Source organism: Motacilla alba, chromosome 1 (assembly GCF_015832195.1).
Source record: "Motacilla alba alba isolate MOTALB_02 chromosome 1, Motacilla_alba_V1.0_pri, whole genome shotgun sequence".
Lineage (NCBI taxonomy): Eukaryota > Metazoa > Chordata > Aves > Passeriformes > Motacillidae > Motacilla > Motacilla alba.
In genome coordinates this window covers 55545912-55570427 of record NC_052016.1, presented here as the reverse complement: position 1 = coordinate 55570427, position 24516 = coordinate 55545912, and the positions used below count along the sequence as shown (strand labels likewise).

Below are 24516 nucleotides of genomic sequence, written 5' to 3'. Positions count from 1 at the left end.
ATATCCTGTAGAAGTAGGCTGAGGGATCACCCCAGCAGGGAGGATGGGCAGCTACTGTCTGTCCTGGGCTGACTGGGGAAATAGTGAGGGCCAGTTTCATAAGAAGGCTGCCAACAACCTTGGCTCTCTCTTCAAACTTGTGTAGGAGACAACTTGGGAGAATGCTGTTATAAAGGAAAAAATAATCTTCCTAACAGTAGGGGGGAAATAGGCACCATTTAACCCACTTAAACAGAAACAGGCAGTACAGGAATTCCTACAGGAAGGTTTTGAGGAAGGTAGCCTTCAGGATCTGGTATTTCTGCTTGCTGCAATGGGAAATTTTGATATTTTGTGAAAAATTAAGAGCTCTTCTGTGCTAGTGAGGACTCCCTGTTACTTTCCATCTATCCTGCATCCCAGGTGACTTTTGGTGAGTTACAAAACACTGTTATCTTTGAGAGCTTTCCCCAGTGGAACACAACACTTGTAACAAGTGTTGTCTGATTAAGGTTTTTTTCTAGCTGTGGTCAGTATCTTTCCTAGCGCTTCTTACCTTGTTAACTTAGCACATGGAATCTGTGTACTACAGGTGGGCTCTTACTGCAGGTAAGCCCACTGGAGAAACTTTGAGTGCAATTGTTAGGGAGAGATATGATAGCTAAATGGAATCTTTCAGAGACTTGTGGACCATGATTTTCTTTCAAAATATGCTGGTGGCATGGAAGAAGGTAATTATTTCTGATAAAGTTCATTTCAGTAGTAAACATTACAAACAACTCAGTTTGAGCAGTCCAGATTGTTTTATAAGCTGCAGGCAGTTGAATGATATATTAGAATTTAAGCAGTATATTTTATAACATTTAGAAGCAGAAAATCTAAACCATTTTCACAGGGTGAATGCATCCTGGAAACATGCAACAGTTACTATGATTAACCATTGGAAAACACAGTTGTGCTCAATCTGTAATAAAGTGCCCCAAAGTCCTTGGAGGACCAAAAGGAGTAGTAACACAAAAACCAAAGGAAACCCCAGGTTGCTGGGGTATGGGGCACAGGCAGTACCTGGGACCTGCCAGTTTCTGGTGTGAATGCTTGCAGTTAACACGTGAAAGCTGGAAGGACTTTGAAGAGAAAAAAGTTTAGAAAAAAAATTAGAGGATGCTTTATGGTGTTTAAGAACTCGTCTTTCCTCATCTGACTGGTAAGTAAACCATAGTGCATGAATGTAATGGAAGCTTTCAAAATTTAAAAAAGATGTTTATATATCTGGTGGCATCACTGATGGGCAGCTAATCCAGCTAGGTATGGCTGGTAACAGTTTGCTACAGACTGAGTAAATATCATAAATACCTAATGATGGGAAACCCTCAGGAACAATCAACATGACCAGCTAATACCACTAGGCAAAGATTTCACTCTTGGATCCAGAATTGCTGGAGTGTGTATTTAATGTGTACACATGAACTTATCGCTTCAGGTAGTTCCATTGTGCAGTGATGCTGTTGGAATCGACATTTAATGCTGCAATTTCTGTTGAGGAATGCTTTTTTCTGTGCTAGGTGGGCAGGAAGACAATGTTATGTAAAGTCATTGATGTCATTGCATGGTGGCTGATAAGGCGGACAGGTGGGATGAGAGATCTGAGACTGATGTACAAGACATACATCCTCGTACACCCTGCTGCTGTGGTGATTTGGACTGCCGAGGATCATTGTATGGTATGTTGTTGAATCCTGCAGGGAAAGCCTTTTAAAAGTCTGGCAAGTCAGCTTTACCACCGAGACTTTTATGCCTGAAAAACCTCCTCAGTCTGTTATTTTAAATTATGTATGCTCCAAAGCAAATATAAGTCATAAAATCAGAAAATACCAGGGTGGAAGGGACCTCAAGGATCATCTGGTCCAACCTTTCTTGACAAAAGCACAGGTTAGACAAGATGGTGCAGCACCCTCTCCAGATGCATCTTGAAATTGTCTAGCATTTGGGAATCCACCATTTCCCTGGGGACATTATTCCAATGGGTGATTGTTCTCATTGTGAAAAACATTCTTTTTTTTATCCAATCAGAATCTTCACAAAGATAACTTGTACCCATAAGCCCTCATATTTTCCATGTGTCTCCTTGTAGAATAGGAGTCTCCCACTTCTTTGTAGCCATCCTCTAAATACTGGAACATGTTGATAAAGTCTCCCCTAAGCCTTTCCTCAAGGCTGAACAAACCCAGTTCTCTCAGCCTCTCCTCATATGGCAGACTTTCCACTCCTTTGATCATCTTTCCCCTCTCTGGGCCTTCTCCAGTTTCTCCACATCTCTTTTGAACGCTTTTAAGTGTGTCCATTAGATAGGGAGATGAACAGCTCATAAATTCAGATGTTGCTCTGTTTCATGTTCAGTCAAATAGACTTTTGATGGTTTTAATGTAGCAGCACAAAGGCATTTTGAGTTTTGTGAATGTGAAAAGGAATATTAATTCCAGCTTTATCCCTGAAAAGTTCAATGAAAAAAACCAGGGTACACGTTTCGCTACGTTCTTTTCCTACCTTGGTAAGAGCTGCTTCTCTTTTTCCTTCACAAAGGATGTAGTAGCTGAAAAGAAGCTTTCTTCATGTGAAAGAAAAGAAAGAAAATGCGAAAATGAATTTAGAAGATCATCAGCAGAAATATTTCATGGGGCTTACCAAGGGTCTCTTTGTACAAAAATGGGAGAACTGCAGATACAAACTAAGTCCCTGAATGAGGCAATAGTTTGTTTGAAGTGGCATACCAGTAAAATTCTTGGTTTTTTTCCTCTCAGCTCTTCCACATTTCTGAAGAGAGCACAGAAGAAGCCCATCAGAAAAGTTCATAAAGGTTAAAACCTTTATGGTTGTCAGTGACTTAGAAATTGTAGGTTAAAGGCATTAAATAAGTGGAGTATACAGTGACTGTATCGTGGGCAGTATGTTGTTCTGTTACACCTTACAAAGTTAAAATGTCATGAGTTGAAAATGTGTTTCCTCATATTTATGCACAACATAGACCAGCACAATTGCTCAGCTAAATAAACAGGACATTTTCAATTATAAGGTGCCATTACCTTTGTGTGTTCTTGTCATTTATGAAATCAGTGGGTGGTTAATTAAATTGCTCCTTTGGACTCTCCTGAAGGCTGTGTATTAATTATATTTTAGTGGTGGTGTGCACATTTCTCAACTTTTTAATGAGGGTAAAAGTTGTTTACCTCTTCCTTTGTGAGTGCTTTTTTTTTTAGGTTAGTATAATATGGGGTTTTGTGATAAGTTTTTCTTTCTTTCCCGTAAATCTCATTATTCAGCTGCTCTTTGCAGTTATGTGGCATGCCTTAGTTTAAATGAAATCTTAAAATGTTAAATTTTGTGTTGCAAAGTACTACTAAAGCTGCAGAGTCTGTGCGTTAAACTCCACGTTGTTGGAGGGAACAGGTTCAACACTCAGGAGAACAGGCTTCCTTCAGCCACTCAGGTCTTTTGAAGATGTGGCTTCTGAAAGCAGTTCTGGAGCTCACACCCAGAATTCTTGTTCAGCCCGTTGGCTGAGCAGGCAGATTTTGGCTGTCCTACTCCTTTCCTCCATAGAAGGAGCAGCACTGATGCTAGTGAGCGCAGAGGGAGGCTTGTGGCAGCAGTGCTGGGTTGGGGAGCAGCTTTTGTGTGGCAGGGTAAGAGCTGTGCTTACACCCCCTTCCTTCGCTGTGTGGTGTTTCACCACGCCGTTCCATACAGCTGAGATCCTCGTGGTAAAAATCGTGCTAACTTAGCAAATGCCACTTCCAGCTATGACTTTAAATGATGACACATGTGCTGAAGGAAGCCCATGTAGGTGTAGTGCTGGTGTGCTCACAGAGGGATACCAAAGCTGAGATTGGTTTGTGTCGGTTCTTCAGCTGAAATGGGGCATTACAAGGAGATGTAAAAACCCAAAGAAAATGCTGCTAGCCTAGCATAAATATCATTGACATTGTCATTTTAATGCTGTTGGAAATATCTCTAGCAGAGGTCAAAAGTTTTCTTAGTGCTATGTCTTTGAAACAGCATCACAGGTTTTATCTCATGGGAAGGAGCAGAATGGGCCTCACTTCTGACTGGACAATTTATTTAACTGGTCTGATCATCTCTCCAGGGGTGATGTCTTCCCATCTAGGCCATGCAGCTCTTCCATGAGGCAGAACAACATCACTCCTCTTCATTATGCTGTTTATCCAAGCCTGTTTGTTTAAAGCCATACCAAGCCAAGAAGAGACAGGAAAAACAGATTTGTTGCTTTTTCATAGGGATGATTTACTTTGCAGTCATATTTTCTCAAGTGGAGGATATTATAAAGGCCACCCTGAAGTCTTCTGAAGTATCCACTGAGACCTCAAACTGAACCCTTTGCTGCTGGAGAGCGCTCTTCTACTGCTCATTTATCATGGTGTTTGTAGATTTGGAGGGTTTTTTCCTTCCACTTCATGGAACTAAGTGAAGGAAGAGGACAGTCTTAAGGGATATATGATGGTTATCACATTTAGCTGGTTGTCGACTCTCCTGTATGAAATTTGTATAATGCCCAGTATAAGGGAAAAATAATACTAAAGTATTCAGTTTTTAAGTGGAGTTACTAGACTTTATAAAAGCTGCTATGGAAGATAGTTGTTTGTAGTTTGTGAGTCTGCAAATAAGCATGATTTTATAGTATTCAAAAAGCCAGAAATTTAGTTAATTTGAAAGAAAACTATAATAATATTCCCCTCCTTTTTTAATCGACAAATGTAAAGCAATTTCAGGATATAAAACAGACTTTCTGCGTTGAATACACCTCTAGTATTGAGATACTGAATAATAAAACTATACAGAAATTTAAACTTTTTCAGAAAGTATGTGCAGTTTGAGAACAGTTTCAGTGTTCCACTTTAATTTTTTCTTTAAAGAAGTAGAATTTTCTGAAGTAGAGGAGTAGAAGAAAGAAGAAGAATGTTACATAATCCACTTTGTTGTTTTTCTTGCAAACATTGTGTAGCTTTACATAATATTTATAGCATATAGCACGACAGGGACTTGAAATGTCCCATCTGTGTTGTAAAGCCACCCTACACACGGAGTTACTGTAAGGATTCCTGCACAGGTCATCCCCACATTCCGTGGGGTGTGCTTACAAAACTGTGAGGTGCTACGTGGAGTCGCAAGGTTTCATTATGCATTCACGAGAAATGGCTGGCGACATTTTAGCCTGTAGTTAATTTTAATGTTAAGTTTAGGTTTTGAAAAGGACACAGTGTAAGAGAGTGCCTGCAGATCTTCTATACTGGCTCCTGCTCCAGTTAGTATTTGCTGAGCCACAGCTTTTAGGGCTTCACTCATATTTGTGAGAGGTTAGGTGCTTAATTTACTGCTTTAAGGAAATAAAACCCTGAGAGCTGCTTAGTGGCTTTAGGAGGAACTGGTCCTGTTTTAATTACCCATTGGTGAATTAATTTGTGTATACCAGCATGCCGACAGCCTTTTTCCTTGGAGTTCCCTGTTACCATGTGATATCCCCTCCTCCAAGAGATCAACAGTATCTTCTTCTTTTCCTGTTGGGCAGGTGTTCTGTGTTGCCGCCTCGCCTCCGCTGGGATGGAAGGCTAAGAAATGTAGACTAAAAAGGTGATGAAGGGAAGGGGCTGTTGTGCTCTGTGTTGCAGGTTTTGTAACAGATCCTGGGTTCTGGCTGCCAAGGAATTGTACCAGGGTGTTTCCAGGGCTCTGCTCTCGGCATTTTAAGGATGCTCCTCTTCAGAGGCTGGGCGCCGAGTCCTTAACTGCAGGTTAGACCCTGTGATGAAAATGACAAACAAGAAATGAGGGGGATGCTTTTGATTCGGCTTGTTTCAAATGCATAGGCTATTCATACATGAAGTGGAAAGTGAGTCTCTTTTAAATTAGCTGGTTTGTGCTTTTTGTTTACTTTTTTTTAAAATTCCTTTTTCCTAGGCTTTTTCTAAATTATGTGGTTCTCTGGTATGTTAGGGTTTTTTTAACAGGCTGGTGCTTTGCAAAATGTTGTGGTCAGGAATCTAGATTTCACTTGACTAAATACAAAGGCTTTTGTGATTTGTATGTATGTGTGTGAATTTTTAAAGATTAAAAAAAATTTAGCTATGTGCAGTAGTAAAATTCAATTTTAAAAACACATTTCGTGCATTAGGTGAGATAATACAAAGATACAGAGTATCTTTGTAGTCATAATGTGAGAAGAAGTGAAATAAAATGAAACATTGATGCAGATACAAGCAGAGGTCTGTGTACCTTCTGGCTGAAATTAAACCAACGTCCTCCTTTCTCATGGCTATTTGTATTATTTATAATTGCGTGAGATGTGTATCGAGAGGGTGGCTGGGAAATAAGCTCTTAAATGTGAAAGCTCTTTGGTCTCCTAGGATACGTATGTAGTAATAGTTGTACAGTTATCCATAAGGTTTTCCATTGGGCATCCTAGAAACCCTGTAAACTTCCAGGTAGCCTTTATTAACCACCTTGCCAAAAAAATGTTGCTCATTTTGCTAGGCACTGTGTAGGGCATGCAAACTTTAAGTAACACAAGTCGTTTGATTAAGACTTTTTTAAAAATTAGGAAGGGATTACTTGCTTCTGAAAAACAGAATAAGAAACTAAAGATCATTCAGGCATTTGCTCCTTCAAATTTCACTAAATCTGTTTGCCTTCAGGATTTGTTGATGTATGGGAATTTTGAAAAAACTGCACTTAATATTTCCAAGTGGAAATGTTTGTCTGAAAGAATAATTCCGATTTTGCTGTTTTTCCAGGATTTGAGGAGAGGAAGGAAGGTAAGAGAAAAATGGGGGAGCAAGTAGGGTGTCAGGTCTGGCTGTCAAATGTTGTTTTTTTTAATTGAAGATTGGAAAGTGTTGGAGAGGTTCAGTGGTTTTGTTGGTGATTTTTCTTACCCCAAGCACGCTGTGTACTAATGTTAAACCTAATTATTTGTGCTAAGGTTTTATAGTAACTTCATTGCACACTTTGGCCCCCAGTTTTCCACTAACTAGGAATCTCTTAAGCCAAAGCACCCCCTTGGTTGCATTTGAAAGTTTGAAGGGAGTCCCGAGGCCAGTGGAAAATAGGGGTCTCCTGCCAGCCAGATCCTCAGCAGATGTGCTGGTCTCCAAATCTATCATCTAGAAAAAAACCCACACCTTTTATTATATATGGGAAAGCTGCAGTGATTTATTTTCATGTACTCAGTGGAAACAAAAAGAGTCTTTGTAAACCCTTTCTGTTTTAGATTCCATTTGGTAATAAGGTTTGGCTAAAGCAACAGAACATGCTTTAACAGCAAAGTATCAGTTCAGAATTTAATTTTATTGTAACTTAATATTCAGTTAAACTGGTCTGTGTGGACAAGCACTAAATCTGAGTTCATACATTTCTAGTCCTGAAGTTTACAAAGGGAAATGTATGCAAATTGCTCCCTTCAGCCAAAGTATGGTATATTATTGTAGTAGTTTTCCTGTGTAACTTCTTGGTTCCATGAGCAGTTTTATCTTTTCCATCTGAAAATTCTTCAGCTAGGATGGCCTTTCCATGACTCCGTCATCCCTATATCTTTAATTTACAGTGTCAAGTTGCCTGGGATATTATCTATTGTTTCTGTGTTCTCATCCATATGACTGACATTAAAAGGCTGTGCTGCTTGTAGTTGAGTCTCCTGCTCTTAAAGCAAGTTGTCTCCTTTGAATGAAACTCTGATCATGTTCTTGCCTGGACTTCTGGTTTTCAGATTGCACACAGAAAGGACAGGATAAAGGCTTTTAATTACTGCGTTTGCCCTCCTCTTGGTTCATTAAATTTAAATTACTGGCTTTTTCGCTCTGAAAATCAGTGGAAATCAAGGCTATTCTCTTACTGCAGTGTTAAACAGTTCTTCACTGATGTGTGAAAAGTTGGCTTCTGACCCAAATGTCTGTGTCTAGGTGGAAACTGGTAACTGTAGAGCAAACAATAGTTTGCTCTGCACTAGATCCCGTTCCTCTGAGGCACTGCACTACTCTGAACTTGATGGTAAGTTTGAGTTACTTCTTAAAAGCTCTGGATTTTACAAACAGGAATTTTGCAGATGAACTTCTGAGTAACTCATTGAATCCTTGTTGCTGCTGATAGGAGCCAAAAAAGCTTGGAAATCTATTTCCAAATAACCAGTTGCATACTACGTCTGTTGCATGAAGATATCCTGGCCTTATAAACACAGCAGCTACTGCTGCCGCCTCTGTAGAAAGGGTAGGCAGCTGTCTACAGCCCCTCTGGTTCTCGTGTTGCATTTCCTGCATCCCACAGTCTTTGTGCACAGCACTGCTCCCTTTTTGAGGGAAAGAAATATGTCCCATGGGAATGTGCATCCTTATCTTGGAGATGCTGAAATACTTTGGGATCGGTTGCTCAGCTCCCAGTGGAGCAGGAGTGTTGTCTGGGGTGGTTTCTTGCTTTTGGACAATGTAACAATTAAAAAAAAAGTTATAAAGTTAAAAAAAAATGTTTCATTTAAGTATCTGGCATAAAACATGTGAAAGTGTTTAGTATGAGTTGTAAGTTAAAAAAAGTATGGAAATAAAAGGTGGTTTGAATTTTTTATGTTTGTGAACCTAGCCTAACTTGTTGAGAAGTGCATGGTTTGGGAAAATGAGAATTGTGGTTAGGGAGTGCAAAGAAGATGGATACTCCAGAGGGTGAGTCGTCTGCCTTTTAAAGACCTTTTTCCAAAAGCACTGCTAATGAAGTAATATCCTTCAAAGCAAGACTGGTATTTTAAAAGCTAGCTCTTAAGGGTTGAATACATAGAACAAATGAGGAAGCGAAAATTGTATCATCCCCCACAGATGCAAAATTTCAGCCTGCTGAGAAGAGATTGGACAGGGAGGAGGAGGAAAAGGTTGGCTCCTTCCCGATGTAGCATGTTTTTGTCAGCCTCTGTTGCTGCAACCATTTTGACTGTGGATACAGAAAAGTGGTGCCTGAAGTTAGGAATCTGAACTGGTAGGGCTCTTCAGCACATCGCTCCTTTACCCAAAACGTGGTGAATTGGAATTCCTTGCAGATGTGAGTAAATGTCTTGTATATATTTTACAAATTCATTGTTAACTATCTTAAGAAGTGAAATGCACTTTTCTTTCATAATGTCGTGCCTTTGGTTTTTTTTTAACAACTTAGGGTTTGTTTGCTAGATGAGTGTAGCAGTTGGAGTCCTTATGCCTCCCCACCCTAGCAAACATCTGAGCTTTCCCCCTGTTTGCTTGTAGCCTTCTGTGAGGACTTAACTCTTTTTTATTGAGCAATTTTATTCTAGTTTATTTCTTGATTTATAGTTCTATTAATGTATCTCTTCTGTATAATTTCTGCATATGGCTATCAGTTTGATGTTTTACATAGATGCTGCCACTTACCTGGTTTTAGTGTCTTTTTATTCTTTAGTTTTAATTTTTGCTACTCACTTAGAAGGTAATGATTTTAATTTTGTGCCTTTCTTTAGGAATATTACCTTTTCTTAAAGAGAACGAGACTACTGAGGAAAGTGGACAGAAATGCAGTAACAGCAGTTCAGCTTTTCCTCTTCCACATTATTCATTCTGCAGAGGGGAGTTAGGAGATTGCTGTTTAACATTTAGCCCCTGTCACTGGAATGAGAATACATAGTAGAGCCTGCTGGCCTGCTGTGTGTGTGCACTACGATGCAGCTTTCCTAACATTTCTCACTTGAATCTCAAAGAACTGCTTTTCCTCAGTGTTACCACTGAGGTAGATTCTTTCTGAGGGCACTAACCCACTAAAGCAGCCAAACTTTACACCTCAGGCAGGCAAAAAGCTACACCATAGAAGCTTCCCTTTGTTAGCTAGTGAAATTCTATTTTTTAACATATATGTGTGTGTGTATATCTATAACGTGCAGTCAGCCAAACTAATAGGGAATGTGAAACAAAAAGCTGGCAAACATGGTTAGGGGATAGAGAAGTGTTTTTAGAAAAAATGCCTGTGTTTTTTCATTCAGTAACTGTTGTCTCTACTCTTTCGTGGTGGCTGTGTAATTACAAAGGCTGAAGTGGAGAGTATATGATTCCTACAGCAGAACTGAAAACAAATGCAGTCTTTGCTGCCGTATTTTTTGTGTCTGTCAAATATGTGTAACCAGACTGGATTTTACATAGTCAACTCAATGTCCACTTCCTTTTCTGAATCCTGTCTGGAGGCTGCAGATCAAGCACTAGTCTACTGTGTATGTAAAGACCTGTTTACATACAAAGTATTTAAATGGGCTTTATTTAAGATAATATTTGTATATATTAAGACTACAACTTCTAGATCTAACATGTTCTTATTATGTTAATTTTGCTGATGTGTGGAGCCATTTATTTTCAGTATCTGTACAGAGTACATCTGTTGCAGTATGACAGGTAGCCTAATTGGAAGGTCTCAGTGTAAAGGTTTTAGTTTCTGAAAAGCATCCTACAAAATAATATGAGGGTATTTTGCACAAGTCATGTTCTGCCTTTTTTGTGTCCCCAAAGCTGGGTCAGGCAGCTGGCTCTGGAAAAAATCTTTTTACATGTATCAGAAGGAAAGTTTCTCCTGGAAATTAACTGGAAATCAAGTTATGTACAGCAGCAAAATGAAGTGTCTTCAGCAGACTTAATAGGGAGAGGCACAGGCATCATCCTAAAGTGTTAAGAATCAAAGAACTTGTCTTTATTGTGGAGTTAATTCAAGTGTCGGCTAGTGCATAGCATCCTAACATAATTCTCAGGCATGAGTAGAGACTGCTCAGCCATGGCAGTGAATGAGTCACCTGTTTGCCAAGGGGTGGTCAGAGCCAGCCCAGCTTTCCCTGATCCCTGGTTGTGCTGGGCTGCAAACCAAGTGGGGCAGTTGTGGTGGTGAGTCGGTGACTCTGCGTGCAATACTCCTGCTAATGGGTAAGTCATAATTAGGCCTGCGTGTAGGTAGCCTGAGTTAAATACTTGTGACTTTGGGCTCAATAAGGCTCTTATTTTCCTCTTTTCTTTAAGAGTTCTGTTGTGGTGGTATTTGTTTTATTTCATTAGGGGGAAAATAAGCAGTCTCTAGGCAGGGCAGACCGGTTTAAGGGGTTGTCTTAGCTCACCAAGTGATGTTCCTTAGCTGCTGGGATTTGGCAGGTTGAGGCTGAAAATTGAAGCTGCAAGCTCCAGACCAAGTCTAGACCGTTCTCTGCTCTTTCTGCTGTACTTTTAAGTTTCTTTCTCTGGCCATGGGTTGTCATGGGTTCCTTGCAGGCCATGGGCACTCACTCCTGCAGAGGACTCTGCCTCCTTTCCTGCAGGAGGAGGACAGTGTGTACTTATAATTTATCTGAGCTGTCTCTAAACCATGTCCTCTTGGCTCTGTCTTGCAGAGACCTTAGAAATGTTGTTTTCAAAGAGATTGGAGGTTTTTGTTAGCTTAGGAGGTAGCTTCATATTTTTCACCCCATGTCTAAGCTAAGAAACTGCTTAGTAACAGCATAGTTTACCTTTGAAAATAGCTTTCCCCATCACTCAAGTTGTGATTGATGGGGGAAACCAGCTGTAACAAGTTACGCAAGGTGGCATATGCCTGAAGGAAGAGATGGGATGGTGTTTCTCTCTGAAAATAGTTAAGTCCTATAATTTAACTATTCAGAAAGTTCTTTTATCCTTTCCACCCCTCCACCTCCAGCTTCTCTCTGTCATCAAAGCCATTTCATGATTAATCCCAGTGCTGTCTCCCTGAATTTCCTCCACGCACACCCGCAGGGATGGGGGCTGGTTATAAAGAAGTGCGGGAAAAGCGAACATAGCTCTCTGATTCCTTTATGTTCTTGAATCACTGCTGCTCCTTAAAATTTGAATTCATCAAATCAAATTCTCTCTGTGCATATCCGGGAATGAGCTACGTTTAATCTAGTTAAGTGTATTCTGTTCATCCACAAAAGTCCCTGTTTCAGGGCAAAGTGCATAGGGGAGGGCTTTCCAGAAGGTTTAGCATCTTGATGGACAGCTTTCTGCTGCCTTCATCTCTCCCAGCAGAAAGGGTGGCACATATGGCAAGGGCTGGTGGACAGATTGCACGGCAGAAAATATCCATGGCGGATAAGCAAATGTTTTACTCTTTCTTGCTCTTCTCCTCTGCTCCATGAGCAAGAAGAAAGCCTTACTAATTGTCTGCTTGTCTTTTTGACTGTTGGGGTACTTTTTTCACTTCCACTGGATATAAAAGCCCACCTGTTACAGCAGCAGTAATTAAATACTGCATTCCTTATTCTTTTTGTGCTGGGAAGGAAACTTGTCTTTGGGTCTTCTGGCAGGTAAGTCTGTGTTTCTTCACTTCTATTTAATTATGTTTCTTTCTATTTACTTTTTCACTGCTGCAAAAATCCAGAAACAAGTTTAGATACTTGTAGGTTTTTTCTAGGTTTTTTTTATACACTTAGGCCTAAAAGTTGCAAACCTGCTCTATTGTTGAGTCCTGGGAGCATCTTAAACTCCCCAGGTGCTTGTCCTGTGTTGGAGGGTTCCTAGCATGGGGTGATTTCGGACACAAAGCAGGGTTAGCCCCCAGAAACGGGCACTTCACTTTCCACTTAACAGAAAATTTAGTGTACCTACAGAAAATAGATCTTCTTGCAAATTGTAAAGGGAGCTCCTACCTCTCTTATGAAACATGATGACAGGGAAAGGCAAATACTTAAGCAACACTTTTATAGGGTGGGTAGCAGTGCCTGCTAAAAAGACGGTGCAAGTTCAAGTTCTTTCATGGGGTTTGTGCTCCCTGCAGACCAGGACATCTGACTGGCCATCCAAACCTGGGTGGCTCTAATCTAGCTTGGCTTGTGTGTCCTCCTTTTTCAGCGTTACTCTTGTTCAGTAGGACTATGCAAAATTTAGCCTGTAGACGTGTAGCTGTATCTTTGTTAGAGATTCATACTTGTCTCCTTTTCTTCTATGCAGAGATGATGTATTGGATATAGCTCTGTATTTGCTATAGAGAATGGGTATTTCATTGTAGGAACCTCCATACAGTCAGAGTCCTTATCTTTCCTGTCTCATTTGAGACCAATTTGACTAAAGTAAAGCTATTTTAATCTCCTGGTCCCAAAATAGAAGTCATTCCATTTGTGCCATAGAAGATGGCTGCAGCAGGATTTTTGCCTGTTCGAGCAAAACCTTCTGCCCACTTGTTTTATCTCTGGGTACCGAGTCCCTCTTTCCTCCTGTCACCCCCTGATGTCGAGCATCCCTGGCTTTGAGGTGGTGGTTTTGGGAGGTGGGCGTCATCTCTTGTAAGGATGGTCAGTCTTGTGCTGCCCCTCGGTTTCCCCGTGCCAGACATCCCTTTGCTCTCTGGTGTGCCGGTAGCTCAGATCCCCTGGATCTCTGCAGGCAGCTGTGGGGCAGAGAGGAGGGCAGGCTGTGCTCCTGTGGTCCCCCTGCCTGGCAGCACCTCACGCCCCTGTGCAGCAGGGACCCTTAACGTTGTGATGGTAATTAAAGCCCGTAGCCCCCTGTTGCCACGGAAACGCAGCACTCCACAAATACAAAACTCAACTTACGGTCCTGTTAATTTTCCCAAATGCTCCTTATTTGTCAGATTTAAGCAGGGTTTCGTGTCGCCTCCTTGAAAAATGCTGGACTGTGAAAATGCCCAGCAAGGGAGTGTGTGGGCACTTTTTATTTGAGGAATTGCATATAAAAACCCTCACTCCTGGGGCAGGGAAGGACAATTGCCATCTGTGACCTGTTGCCTTTGCAGTGATGGTGCAACATCAACACCTGGTGTAAGGCTGACTCCTTGGCTGTGAGGGCATTCCTTTGATGGAACAAAAAGACTAGAACAGAGGCAAAAAATAATCTCTGGAGAGATGGTTTTACTGCAAGCCCAGCGTTGCCTGTTGTGGTTCAGTGGAACAAAGTCACCATTCAGGCACAATATTATTTAGTTTGAATATAAAAATTCCAGTCATTCTGCTGAACAACTTAAAAACATGGGAGAGGTTGCTTATCAGCACAAAAAATAGGTAATAAAAAATAGGGTAATTGGCATGTGGGGCTGCAGCAACAGCAGAAAGTGTCCTGGGCTAATTGCTGTGCCCTGTCCATCTCTTGTAGATTTTTGACTTGGAGCTGTCAGGTACTATGTTTTGACAAAACTTCCATTTGTTTGCTTTTTGAAAAGAGGAGTCGTCTAACAGGATTATTTCCTCATAAACTTGGACAATCAGGGTTTGGTGTTTCAAGGCACTGCAGCCTTTGGATATCAATATAATTTACATGGATATTGTAAAGTCAATACATGTTGCTAGTACTGCTTCACTTGTTTGCTATGTGGCTTTAATATTAAAGCAGAGATTGTATCTAATGAGCTAGGTCATGCTTATTGGGAGGTGGGAAATAACACTTTTCCCCTATGGTGATGTTTGCTAGCTATTTATTCTCATTATCTTTTTTATTCATTTCTTCTGTCTTTTATTCTTTCACTTAAGCTAGGGTCTGCTTTGAGAACAGTTACAAGTCATCAGCCTGATGCTGTAATTCCTGTGAAGAATACTGGACTGGGAACTAAGAACTAATGTTTAATTAATGTTATGATGTGGTTTTAAGCAATGGGTTTAACCACTGTCTAGTTTTTCTTTCCTGGGGCTTATGTCAAACACTCCTGACTGCTCAGAGATCCTGTTCACAGCCATGACATTTGAATGAAGCAGGGAAATGTGAAAATTATGAGACCCTTCCTAGCTAGCTTAGGCAATCAGGGACTATTGTCCACGGAGAACAGATTGTGGAAATCCTGTGACATTTTAAAATTAAGCCAACCTTTCCTGAAATCCAGGGTGATGACTGTGGTGTTGTTCAGAGTTATTGATTGGTGTGTGTTATGTATTACCCCTCAAGGTCAAATCTGCCTGGCCAGGACAGGACTGCTTGAATTTAGGGTCATATGAAATCTTCACCATAGCTGTTACCTTTTTTTCCATAAGCTATCTTGCCACACTGGAGAGGAATTATGAAGGGTTATATTGAGGCATTCCTGTGATGCCAGCTGGCAGCAAAATTTTGGGATCTCATCTCCTCTGGGATGAAGAGAAGAAGCAACCCATACCCAGTGGCCTTTAATCAAGGGGAAAATACAGGTGGACAGTTTTTCACTTGCAGCTGGTTTAAACTACACTGAAGAAATTAATCATTGATTCAGTGCTTAGATAGATCTCAGTGCAAATGCATCCCTCTGGTTAGAGGGTTCTTAGGTGCAGAACTGAGATTTGCATCCCAGCCATTTTGGGATACAGAGACAATGGAGTCCTCCAAAGGAACAGGAGTGTCGTTCATCTCAGGGCGTTCTTTTGACATTTGCTTTTGGTTGAGAAAATTGCATAGACAGTTGTAAACAAAATAAAAAATTGGGGTATATTACAGGTAGTTTTAAAAGGGATTAGTTGGTAAGATGAATATTTTGCATAGTTGTTTACTTCTGGGGTATACTTGGGTTTTTTGTAAAATTTTGAACAGTCAGTTAATGGGCTGTAAATCTCTAGGATTTTAATAAGATAGTTTAGAAATAGATTGATTAAATCTCTGAGAGCATTAATTGCACAATACGTGTTGCCATTAACTTCAAACTGGAATTAGTGTTAACTATTTGTGACTTATGTAAAGACAGCTACAGTTAAAAGGTTATCTTACTGCTACAGATCCAGTTTGCTTGTGGTTTTTTTTTTTTTTTTTCTAATAGCACCCATTCAGACAGAAGGAATAAATATTGTGAAATCTGATGTAGGTATAAAGCCTGACATCTAATGCTTTTGTAAAAATGTGTTGAGCTTCTCCCGAGAATGTTCATTGCATCAATAAATCAGAACTAGGGGAGACCTAAGGATAAGACTGTCTTTTTCAGTCCAAAAACACTCTTGTGCACACTCCACTTAAAAAACTGAAATAAAAATTTGCACATAAATTTTGCAGTTGGGTGTCCAGTCTTGCCTAGTTCCCAAGTGGATTGTAATTTAAAACTGAAAGCAGGGCACCACCTGCACTATTTGACTGTTTTAATGAAGTCCTGGGAAAATTATTTTCTAGGGAATTATATTACTTGAATAACAGGCCTGGCTGGCTCTTTTACCCACTTCATATTTTTTATAATTCTGGTTATTTTTCCTGTTTGCAGCTTTTCTGGGCTGTTATCATCCTGTGGAGCTGGTGATCTGCTGTGATAGGAGATGGAGAAAATAATAAAAGGGATGCAGAAAGAGGGTTTGAAGTAGGGTATTATAAATGGCAATGGTCTGGTATTGTGGATTTCAGGGATATAGTACTTTACTTTAGGGGAATTTAGACCTGACCTGTCATCCCAGCTGTTGCTCAGACCACGAACTCTGTGTTTGTGAACTTTGTAAATAAACTGATATTTTGCACTGGGAACAGATGGTGAAATGCCTTGAGATCAATAATTAGGCAGCCACAGTATATGATCAATAAAAATCCTGTTGATTGTTTCCTTGGTCGTGGAATGGGCTTGCCCCAAGTACAGCACAGCAGTGTAGAAGTAAAGAAATCTTGATTTTTAATTTTTTTTTTTTTTTGGGTAGTGGTGGTGGCATCTTTATTTATTTATTTTTGTTGGTTTAGGGTTTTCTTTGTGGTGACAGTGAGATTTTTCTTTTCTTTTGAGTCTTTATTCTGTAATCCACTATCGCTTTTTTCCACAGCTCTGCTGGCAGAGAGGTGGTGGGAGGGTGGCCGCATTAGCTGCAGAAGAGGTGCTGGGCTCAGGTTATGTGGCATTTATTGGTGGTTTAAGTTACCAGGGCAGTGGCAGCACTGAGGCAATGTCGGCTGCCACCAGGAACAGCCTGTCTCTGTCCCCGTGGGGCAGCACCTCTGCAGCAAAGCACAGCCCAGGGTGTTTGTCCCTGCACCAGCAGCATTCAGACCCTGGGATGGGTCAGCCATAGGAACAACTGTGTCTGCTCACCTCCTGCAGTGGTGGCAATAGAGTGACTGCCTGTGTCAAGCTCTTGTGATTACAGTAAATAGAACCTGTCTCTGTATACCTTTGCTAAGAGAGAAGGCTTGTGATTATAATTTTTTACATGGCAGTGAATGCCTGGTTGCTTGATAACTTTTCTCTGGTTTTACATTCTGTTCAAAATTTAAAGGAACTTGTTAAAATTTTTAACACAAAAAAGGATTAATTACAACCTCCTAAAAGAGAGGTGCAGATTTCTTTGACCACAGCCAGTTATAGATGTCAAACTATCTCATGGGTATATTTACTGTATGGCACTGACTCATGCTCTGTCACAGACTGCCATGTGAGTAACATGGACTTCAAGGGATAGAAATTCTAGAAGTCAAGGAGGTTAATTTGGGATGGTCACACTCTGGAGATCTAGTCAGGACTCCTTTACAGTAGTGCGCAGAATGGTGTTGGGTTTTTCAATAGCCTCCATGATGGTCTTCAACATGCTCACGGTGGGAAGCGGAGGGGCAAGTACCAATATCCACACTTCTCATGGCCAGTGACAGGACTCAAGGACACAGCATGAAGCGGAGGCAGGGGATGTTTAGTTTGGATATCAGGAAAAAGTTTCTCACCCAGAGGATGGTTGAGCACTAGAATGGTATCCCCAGGGAAGTGGTCGCAGCACCAAGGCTTACAGAGTTCAAGAAGTGTTTGATCAAATGCTCTCAGGCACATGGAGTGACTCTTGGGGTGTCCTGTGCTGGAGTTGAACTTGATGGGTCCGTTCCAACTCAGAATATTTTGTGATTCTGCGTATCAGGACTTGATTCTTTCTTGGATTTTTGGTTGGTTGGAGAAGGAGGAAGAGTCCTGGTTGTAGTCAGTAGTAGGAACAGGTCTACAGTTTGGACAGCACACTTGTACAGTGGTTTTTACTGCCTGTTCTGTGTGTCACTTTGCAGGACCTGTTGGTGTTGCAGGTACCCCCCCTCCTGCCATATATTCCTCCCCTGCCTTGACTGACAAAATAATTTGGTAAAGTCACAAATGAATGCTGTGTTTTTCTAGAACATTTATCTGGTTTATTTTGCATTACATAAAGACCCGCCATTAGATGGGTCTCATCCCTTCTGCGTTAATCCAGCAGCATGAATGCAGTGTGAGAGAGCTGTGGTTTGAGCACGAGGGCCCCGTGCGCTGCTCTCCTTATCTGCTCCTCAATCTTTGAGCTATTACATAATATGTTTAAGACTGTTTTTTGACTAATCTCTTTTGGGGTCTCATTTTGCATTCTTAGTCTCCAGCAACAAAGAACTGCTATGCTCTTCCCTTGTGAAATCCTTTCCAGAAGGTGCACATTATCTACTACAAGACAGGGCAACGATGAGCATCAATTTCCATGGCAGAATAGAAGCCTGGATTACAAATTACTATTTAATCCTTTTTACGTCAAAGGATATAATAATCCTTGTAAAATGTGCTCTAAGTCTTGTGCTTGGCTGTGTGAGGTTAAGGGGCAAAAATCAAAATAGGGAATCTCGTAAAAAGTAAGACATGAGGAAATGTGCATATTTGACATGAACTTCAGAATATATGTTTAGAACTACATTTCAGTAGTCAGAAATAAAGATGATAGGCTGATACCTAGACTACTAGTTTTCATTTCTCTCTATCTTTTCTACTACTCTGCTAGAAAACAGTCTCTGTTATGAGTGATGCTTGCTGAATTGCAGTAAAGAATCTAGGTACAAAATAAGCATTGCTCTAATTTAATTTTTTTTTAAATTAAAAAAGTAAGAACATTTACCAAAACTAACAAATTTGAAGGTGCCTTAAGACTGTGAGAAAATCTGTTTTATTTTCTACATCATCATGCTATGTGTGTCAAGCAGTGTGATTCTGTAAGGGAGAGAAGGGTAAATAAGGTTGGGAGGGATAAGGATTTAGTGTTTGAAATTGCAGACTGATGGCTGCACCACTTCCTGCCCAAGCAGCTATTTTAAGAGGGGCAAAGTTTAATAACATAAAAAGTTTAGAAAATAAATCCCATGGTGACAGACCTAGAGTCTCTTCTTGCTGCACTGAATGTGCTGTAACTCTGTTAGGTAAAAAGCAAAACAACTTGTTTGAAACCAGTAGTTTCATATGATTCGTTTTTTCCATATTTTTATTAATGGCCTCTGTACTAACTCAGATGGGGCATACGGGATAGAATCTGTCCTTCTTACTGTGTAGCAATCCACAGAGAAAACCTAGAAGTATGTGATGGTACATTTGCAATATTACTAATGGAATGAACCGGGCTAAGCCGTTTGCTGTTATTTTCAGTGCAGTGTATTTAGAACATTACTAATAACCTAATATTCTGTACAGTCAAAATCCCAAAAAGAGAGTAGGACCAGATTAAAAATGTTATCTCATTAAAGAACACAAAAAAAATTATTTGATCATATAACCATCATTCCACAATAGGGTATTTTTGTGGCAAATGCTAATTGCGTGGTTCTAGTGTGACAATGCATAATGTGGTGTCCTTGCTGTCACAAAATGGTCATCTTGCAGGTGATGACTGTGCACTGCACCAGCCCTTATGAGGCCATAAAGTGTTTGTGTTGTAAAAGGATTTGTATTTGTAGATATTTTGTTGTTCTTTTCTTTGACAAACTTACAGAAAATGGGAATATTCCCCCTGATCTACCTTGGTGTTGTATTTTGGTAAATCCAGAAGTCAGATGTTTTGAAGAGAACTTCCATATTTCCTGCTAAATGAATAATTTCTATTTCCTTTTGTTGCAGAAAATGACTGAAGAGCATATATAAATCACCCTGGAAGAAGTTGCTTTGCTGTGAGCTTTACATGAGCATCCCCATCCTATGAGAAGGAAGAGGAGAAGGATCCGTCAGCCTTCTTAGCTGTAAAATGGGGACTGCAGGTGACGACATGGCTGCAGTGGAGCAGAATGCCTCTTTGAACCCTCTGTGCTTTGAGTGTGGCCAGCAGCACTGGACAAGGGAGAACCATCTCTACAACTACCAGAATGAAGTGGATGATGACTTGGTCTGCCACATTTGCCTTCAGCCCTTGTTGCAGCCGTTGGACACTCCCTGTGGACACACTTTCTGCTACAAGTGCCTAAGGAACTTTCTGCAGGAGAAGGATTTCTGCCCACTGGATCGAAAAAGACTCCATTTTAAACTCTGCAAAAAATCCAGCATCCTTGTTCATAAACTGTTAGACAAGCTCTTTGTTTTGTGCCCCTTCTCTTCTGTGTGTCAGGAAGTGATGCAGCGATGTGACCTGGCGGCACATCTTAAAAACAGGTGAGCGCTGCAGGTGCTTGCGTTGCATTTTCCCCACTCGCTTGTTTGTGGCCAGTTTGTGTAGCAGGAGAGGGGCAGAGAGTTGGTGGTGGCTTTTAAATTCACAGCAGAAGACCCTAGGAAATGGTCAGTCTGTAGCTGTGCACAGGCAATGCACTGGATTACCCTTTTTTTGTACATCGCACCAGAAAATAGTGAAGACTGCTTGATAATAGCCATAGGGAGAATGACGTGGATCATTAGAGGTCTGAAGAAAATTATTCATAAAAAATAATAAAATACAGTGGCAGTTGATTACAGTAGGGGAAAAAAGGCTATGGGAGTGGGAAAATTAGAGATGTGCAAACGCTGTCTGCAGAGAGGAAGGAACCTGGTGCAGCAGGAACAGAGAAGATCGAGTTCAGATTTTAGGGGAAAAAGCTTTATCATGGTCAGGCACCAGCATAGCTTGGTTAGGTAGTAGTTGTTCATTCCCCGTTTTTAGAAGTGTTTATGAACATGTTAAACAAACTTTCATCTGGAATAGTTACATCAGAATTGATTCTGCTTTGAGTTAGGCAGATGGACATGGTATCTGTCAGGACTGATGGGCCTTCTCTGCCTGCCCTCAGTCCAGTCCAGGGACACTGGTGGCCACCCAGACGGATTCATTTGAGAGGTGCATGGACCCTACTCCATGGACTTGTTTCCAAGTCTTGGTCTTTGTCCATGTGGAGACTCTTGGAGACCATCTTCGGGTGGAGAGTGGTGTTGCAGAGGAGATTGGGAGCGTGTGTTTGGTGCAGGTGTGCCTGCAGGCACATGCTCTGCCAAGAAGGGGAAAAGGACGGAGACCACCTGCCTTGGAAACTGTTTGTTCACATTCATATTTCCAGTGTGCCCTCTTCCTTTTTTCCTTTTTCCACACATCCTGAAGGCTTCTGGGGATTCAGAGGTTGGGAGGACCCTGGGCATGCAGAACATGATGCAGCCCTATGGACTGTGGTGAGCGTGGAGCTGCCTGGCTGTTTTTGATTGTGGTGGTATGGTGTCCATGTCAGGGAGGTACAGGGGCTAATTTGGAGCCTTTCTCTCTAGGTTTTTATCTTCTTTTTCTTTTTTTTCTTTTTTTTCTTTTTTTTTCTTTTTTTTCTTTTTTTTTCTTTTTTTTTCTTTTTTTTTTCTTTTTTTTTTCTTTTTTTTTCTTTTTTTTTTCTTTTTTTTTTCTTTTTTTTTCTTTTTTTTTCTTTTCTTTTTCTTAATTTTCCACATAGCTTCCCTGTTAGTTTAAGCACTTGCATGTTTATTTGTGGCAAGTAGTTTCTTACCCATATAATGACTTGGGGGTGGTGAGGAGGCCTAACTGTTTTACGATTCTGTTTTAATAAAAGGCAAAATTTAACCGATTTGATTTTAATAAAAGGCAAAATGCTAGCAAGACTACTGCTAAATATCTGATTCATCTTCTGCTTTCCCACTGTCATATCCTTCACCTCTTCAGTCCTTTTTCCTTGGCTGACATAGTTTTGAATTATATTAGAGATGTTTAGAACAGGGTCATGTAATTTATTTGTACATAGAACACTATGTGTGCACTCTTTAAGTATACATGAAATATCCATTTACTTCATGCACAAGGTTATGGAATCCAAGTGAGCTGAGTCACAAGCTTTTCCTGTTCGTCGGCTGGAAAAAGCTTTCAGTTGCAGAAGGCTGCTCATTTTCAATTCCTTCTGTTGTCTTCGTTATCTTGGCTGATACACATTTGAGTATATGGTGATTTACAGTTTTCAATTAAGTTTATTTGCAAACATCTCAACCACCTATAAATTACCATTGCTGACATAAATGATGGCAGCAACTGCATGGTTTGAATTTAATTCTATATGGATTAGAGAATCCAGTAAGCTTCTACTACAGATCATTACATTTAGGAAAGAAATACAAAATTCAGTATTGTTGTAATTGTCGGCATTGATTAATATAAACCAATCTCAACCAGACTTTACATGAGGTGGTTTGTGTTTCTGAAGAAAGCAGTATGGTTGGTTAATTTTCACAGTCTAAAAATCTTCACACTAGGGTTTTCCAGTGGTTTTTTATTGGCTTCATTTGAGCATAAAAGCTGGAAGAAAATGTTGTTGTATCCACCAGGTGCCTCAGAGTGTAAGGAGCATTACGATAAGATGCTCCCACAAGGAGATGAGAGGCATCAGGCACAAACCTGATTACTTCAGAGTCACTAATTGCACTCCATGATACCTCATTGCGCAAAGAAAATAATCTTGACTTCTCGAACTCTTGAGTTTCATTACATTCACTTGCAAACTTGGTTTTTAAAGTTAAACACAGTGCATGTAATATAATTTAAAGGGAAGAACCATATGAGTCATGTACTATTTTTCAGTCACTTAGTATAGAAAGTTTGTTAGTGTTTGGTAAAGTCAGTGTCAGTTTCATTCCCTGGAGTTGTTTAAGAAAAGACTGGATGTGGCACTCAGTGCCATGGTCTAGTTGACATGGTGATGTTTTGTCATGGATTCAACTAGATGGTCTCAAAGGTTTCTTCCAACCTAGTTAATGCTGTGTTTCTGTGATTTCTAAATATCAAAGGTATATTTATGAGAAGAAAATCTGACAAAAAGTTAATGAGATTTTCTGTGTATGATTTTAATTGAGTTAATTCTTATGGGTTATTCAGAAGTGAAAGAAGTCTATTGTACAAAATCATATTGTGAAATTCTTAAAACTTTATAATGAGAGGGTTGAGTATTGTATTTATTGCTTTTTAGTTGGGTTTTAGCTGTCACCTCCTGTATTCCCCTATGGTAGCTTAAGTTACCAATTTGGATGGAGACATTTTTCCAACTGGGTAACATTGCAGATAATTTTATGTCAAATTAAGTTTGACCTTTATATAGGATTGCATTTTTTGGAATTGAAGAAACAATTGAGCTCAGCATGCTTAATATATGGATTTAGAGTAACAAAATCCATGGGAAGACAAGTTGTAAAGATGCAGAACTTTATCATTCAAAATCATGGCAATCCCAGTTATTTTGGTGTTTATGACAGCACTGGTGAGCCCTGTTCTTCCCATCCTCTCTCCTGTTAGCTGCAGGCACTGTCCCTGCCCGGCACTTTGGAGCACCAGAAGTGAAGAGGATCTATGGGATTTAAACCTCTTTTGAATAAGTGGATAGGCAGCAGATTCATAGTTTTTAGATGCCATATGGACTCTAGCCATTGCTGGAAAGGTAAACAATCACTCTGTGGTTGTTCTCTGCTCTGAAGCCGCTTGACTCCTTGTGAGCTTCTCACATTGTTGGATGGTAGAGAGAAGTATGCAGCAAAACCACTCTTATTTTTCCTTAGTCTTCTCTGATTCCCAACCTAGATAACTCCTGGTGCCTCATTTTCCCCACTTGCTTGGTTTTTTCCTTTCTTTTTCTTTCCTGTCAAAAGAGAAACTAAGACCCAGACACTTAACTTTCCAAAGCCACACCAGGTTTTACTTTGAATTGCAGCCGTAAATCTTACCAGAATTACTGCTTAAGGTCACTTTGCTGGCAAAGTTTTATGAGCAATAGCAAAGGCACTTGGTTGCTTCTTTGCTTAAATACAGCTCCTGCTTGGAAAATGATTTAGTGCAACTGGTTTGAGGTTATTTAGTGTGTTTGCTTTTATCAAACCACTAGGCTGGGCAGAAGCTGATGGCGTAGGTTACAATGAATTCTTTCTTTTCAGTAGTCAGTGAGCAAATGTGTTTTTCAAGCTCCTACTGTTATTCTGCAGAAATGCCCTGTAAACTACATCTTAATTTTGCATGAAAGCTCTTTTTATCAGCAGAGAGGGATTGCTGCTAGTGTTCCAAGAAGTCAGCTTTTAAATGAGAAATCCAGCAGACTTGGCTGTAACAAAAATACAACAAAAACCCACCAAACAAAAAGACCAATTTTTCTTCTCTGTCTGACATGAATTAAGAGAAATTGAAGGTAAAAGCTATACTTTGTCACCATCCAGAAGTGAGCAGAAGCTGGTACTGAAGAAAGTAGAGGAAGAAGCTGAATATAAGCAGAAGCTAATTTCACATCCCTAGAATAACTGCCCTTCAACCTTCCCAATAAGTAACATCACTCTGTTGCTTCAGCTGGGTAGTTTTGCTATCACAGAATAGTTTGAGTTGGAATCTTACTCTTGAGCATCTTGATTCATGAAAGAAATAAAGGAATTTCTAAAAAT

General features: G+C 40.2%; 1 protein-coding gene across 3 annotated transcripts in view; it reads left to right on the top strand.

Moving 5' to 3' along the window:
* LNX2 (ligand of numb-protein X 2) overlaps nucleotides 1-24516 on the top strand; it is a 59676-nt gene that overhangs the window by 12962 nt on the left and 22198 nt on the right. Inside the window, exons 1-2 of one of the 3 annotated variants that reach the window (XM_038131652.1) lie at nucleotides 8348-9066; nucleotides 19771-20295. In XM_038131652.1, coding sequence (XP_037987580.1) covers nucleotides 19895-20295 — 401 coding nt within the window. In that variant the 5' untranslated portion in view covers nucleotides 8348-9066; nucleotides 19771-19894. Of the gene's footprint in view, nucleotides 1-8347; nucleotides 9067-11774; nucleotides 12323-19770; nucleotides 20296-24516 lie in introns of those variants that run through there. The other 2 variants (XM_038131642.1, XM_038131633.1) reach the window with 2 other exon arrangements.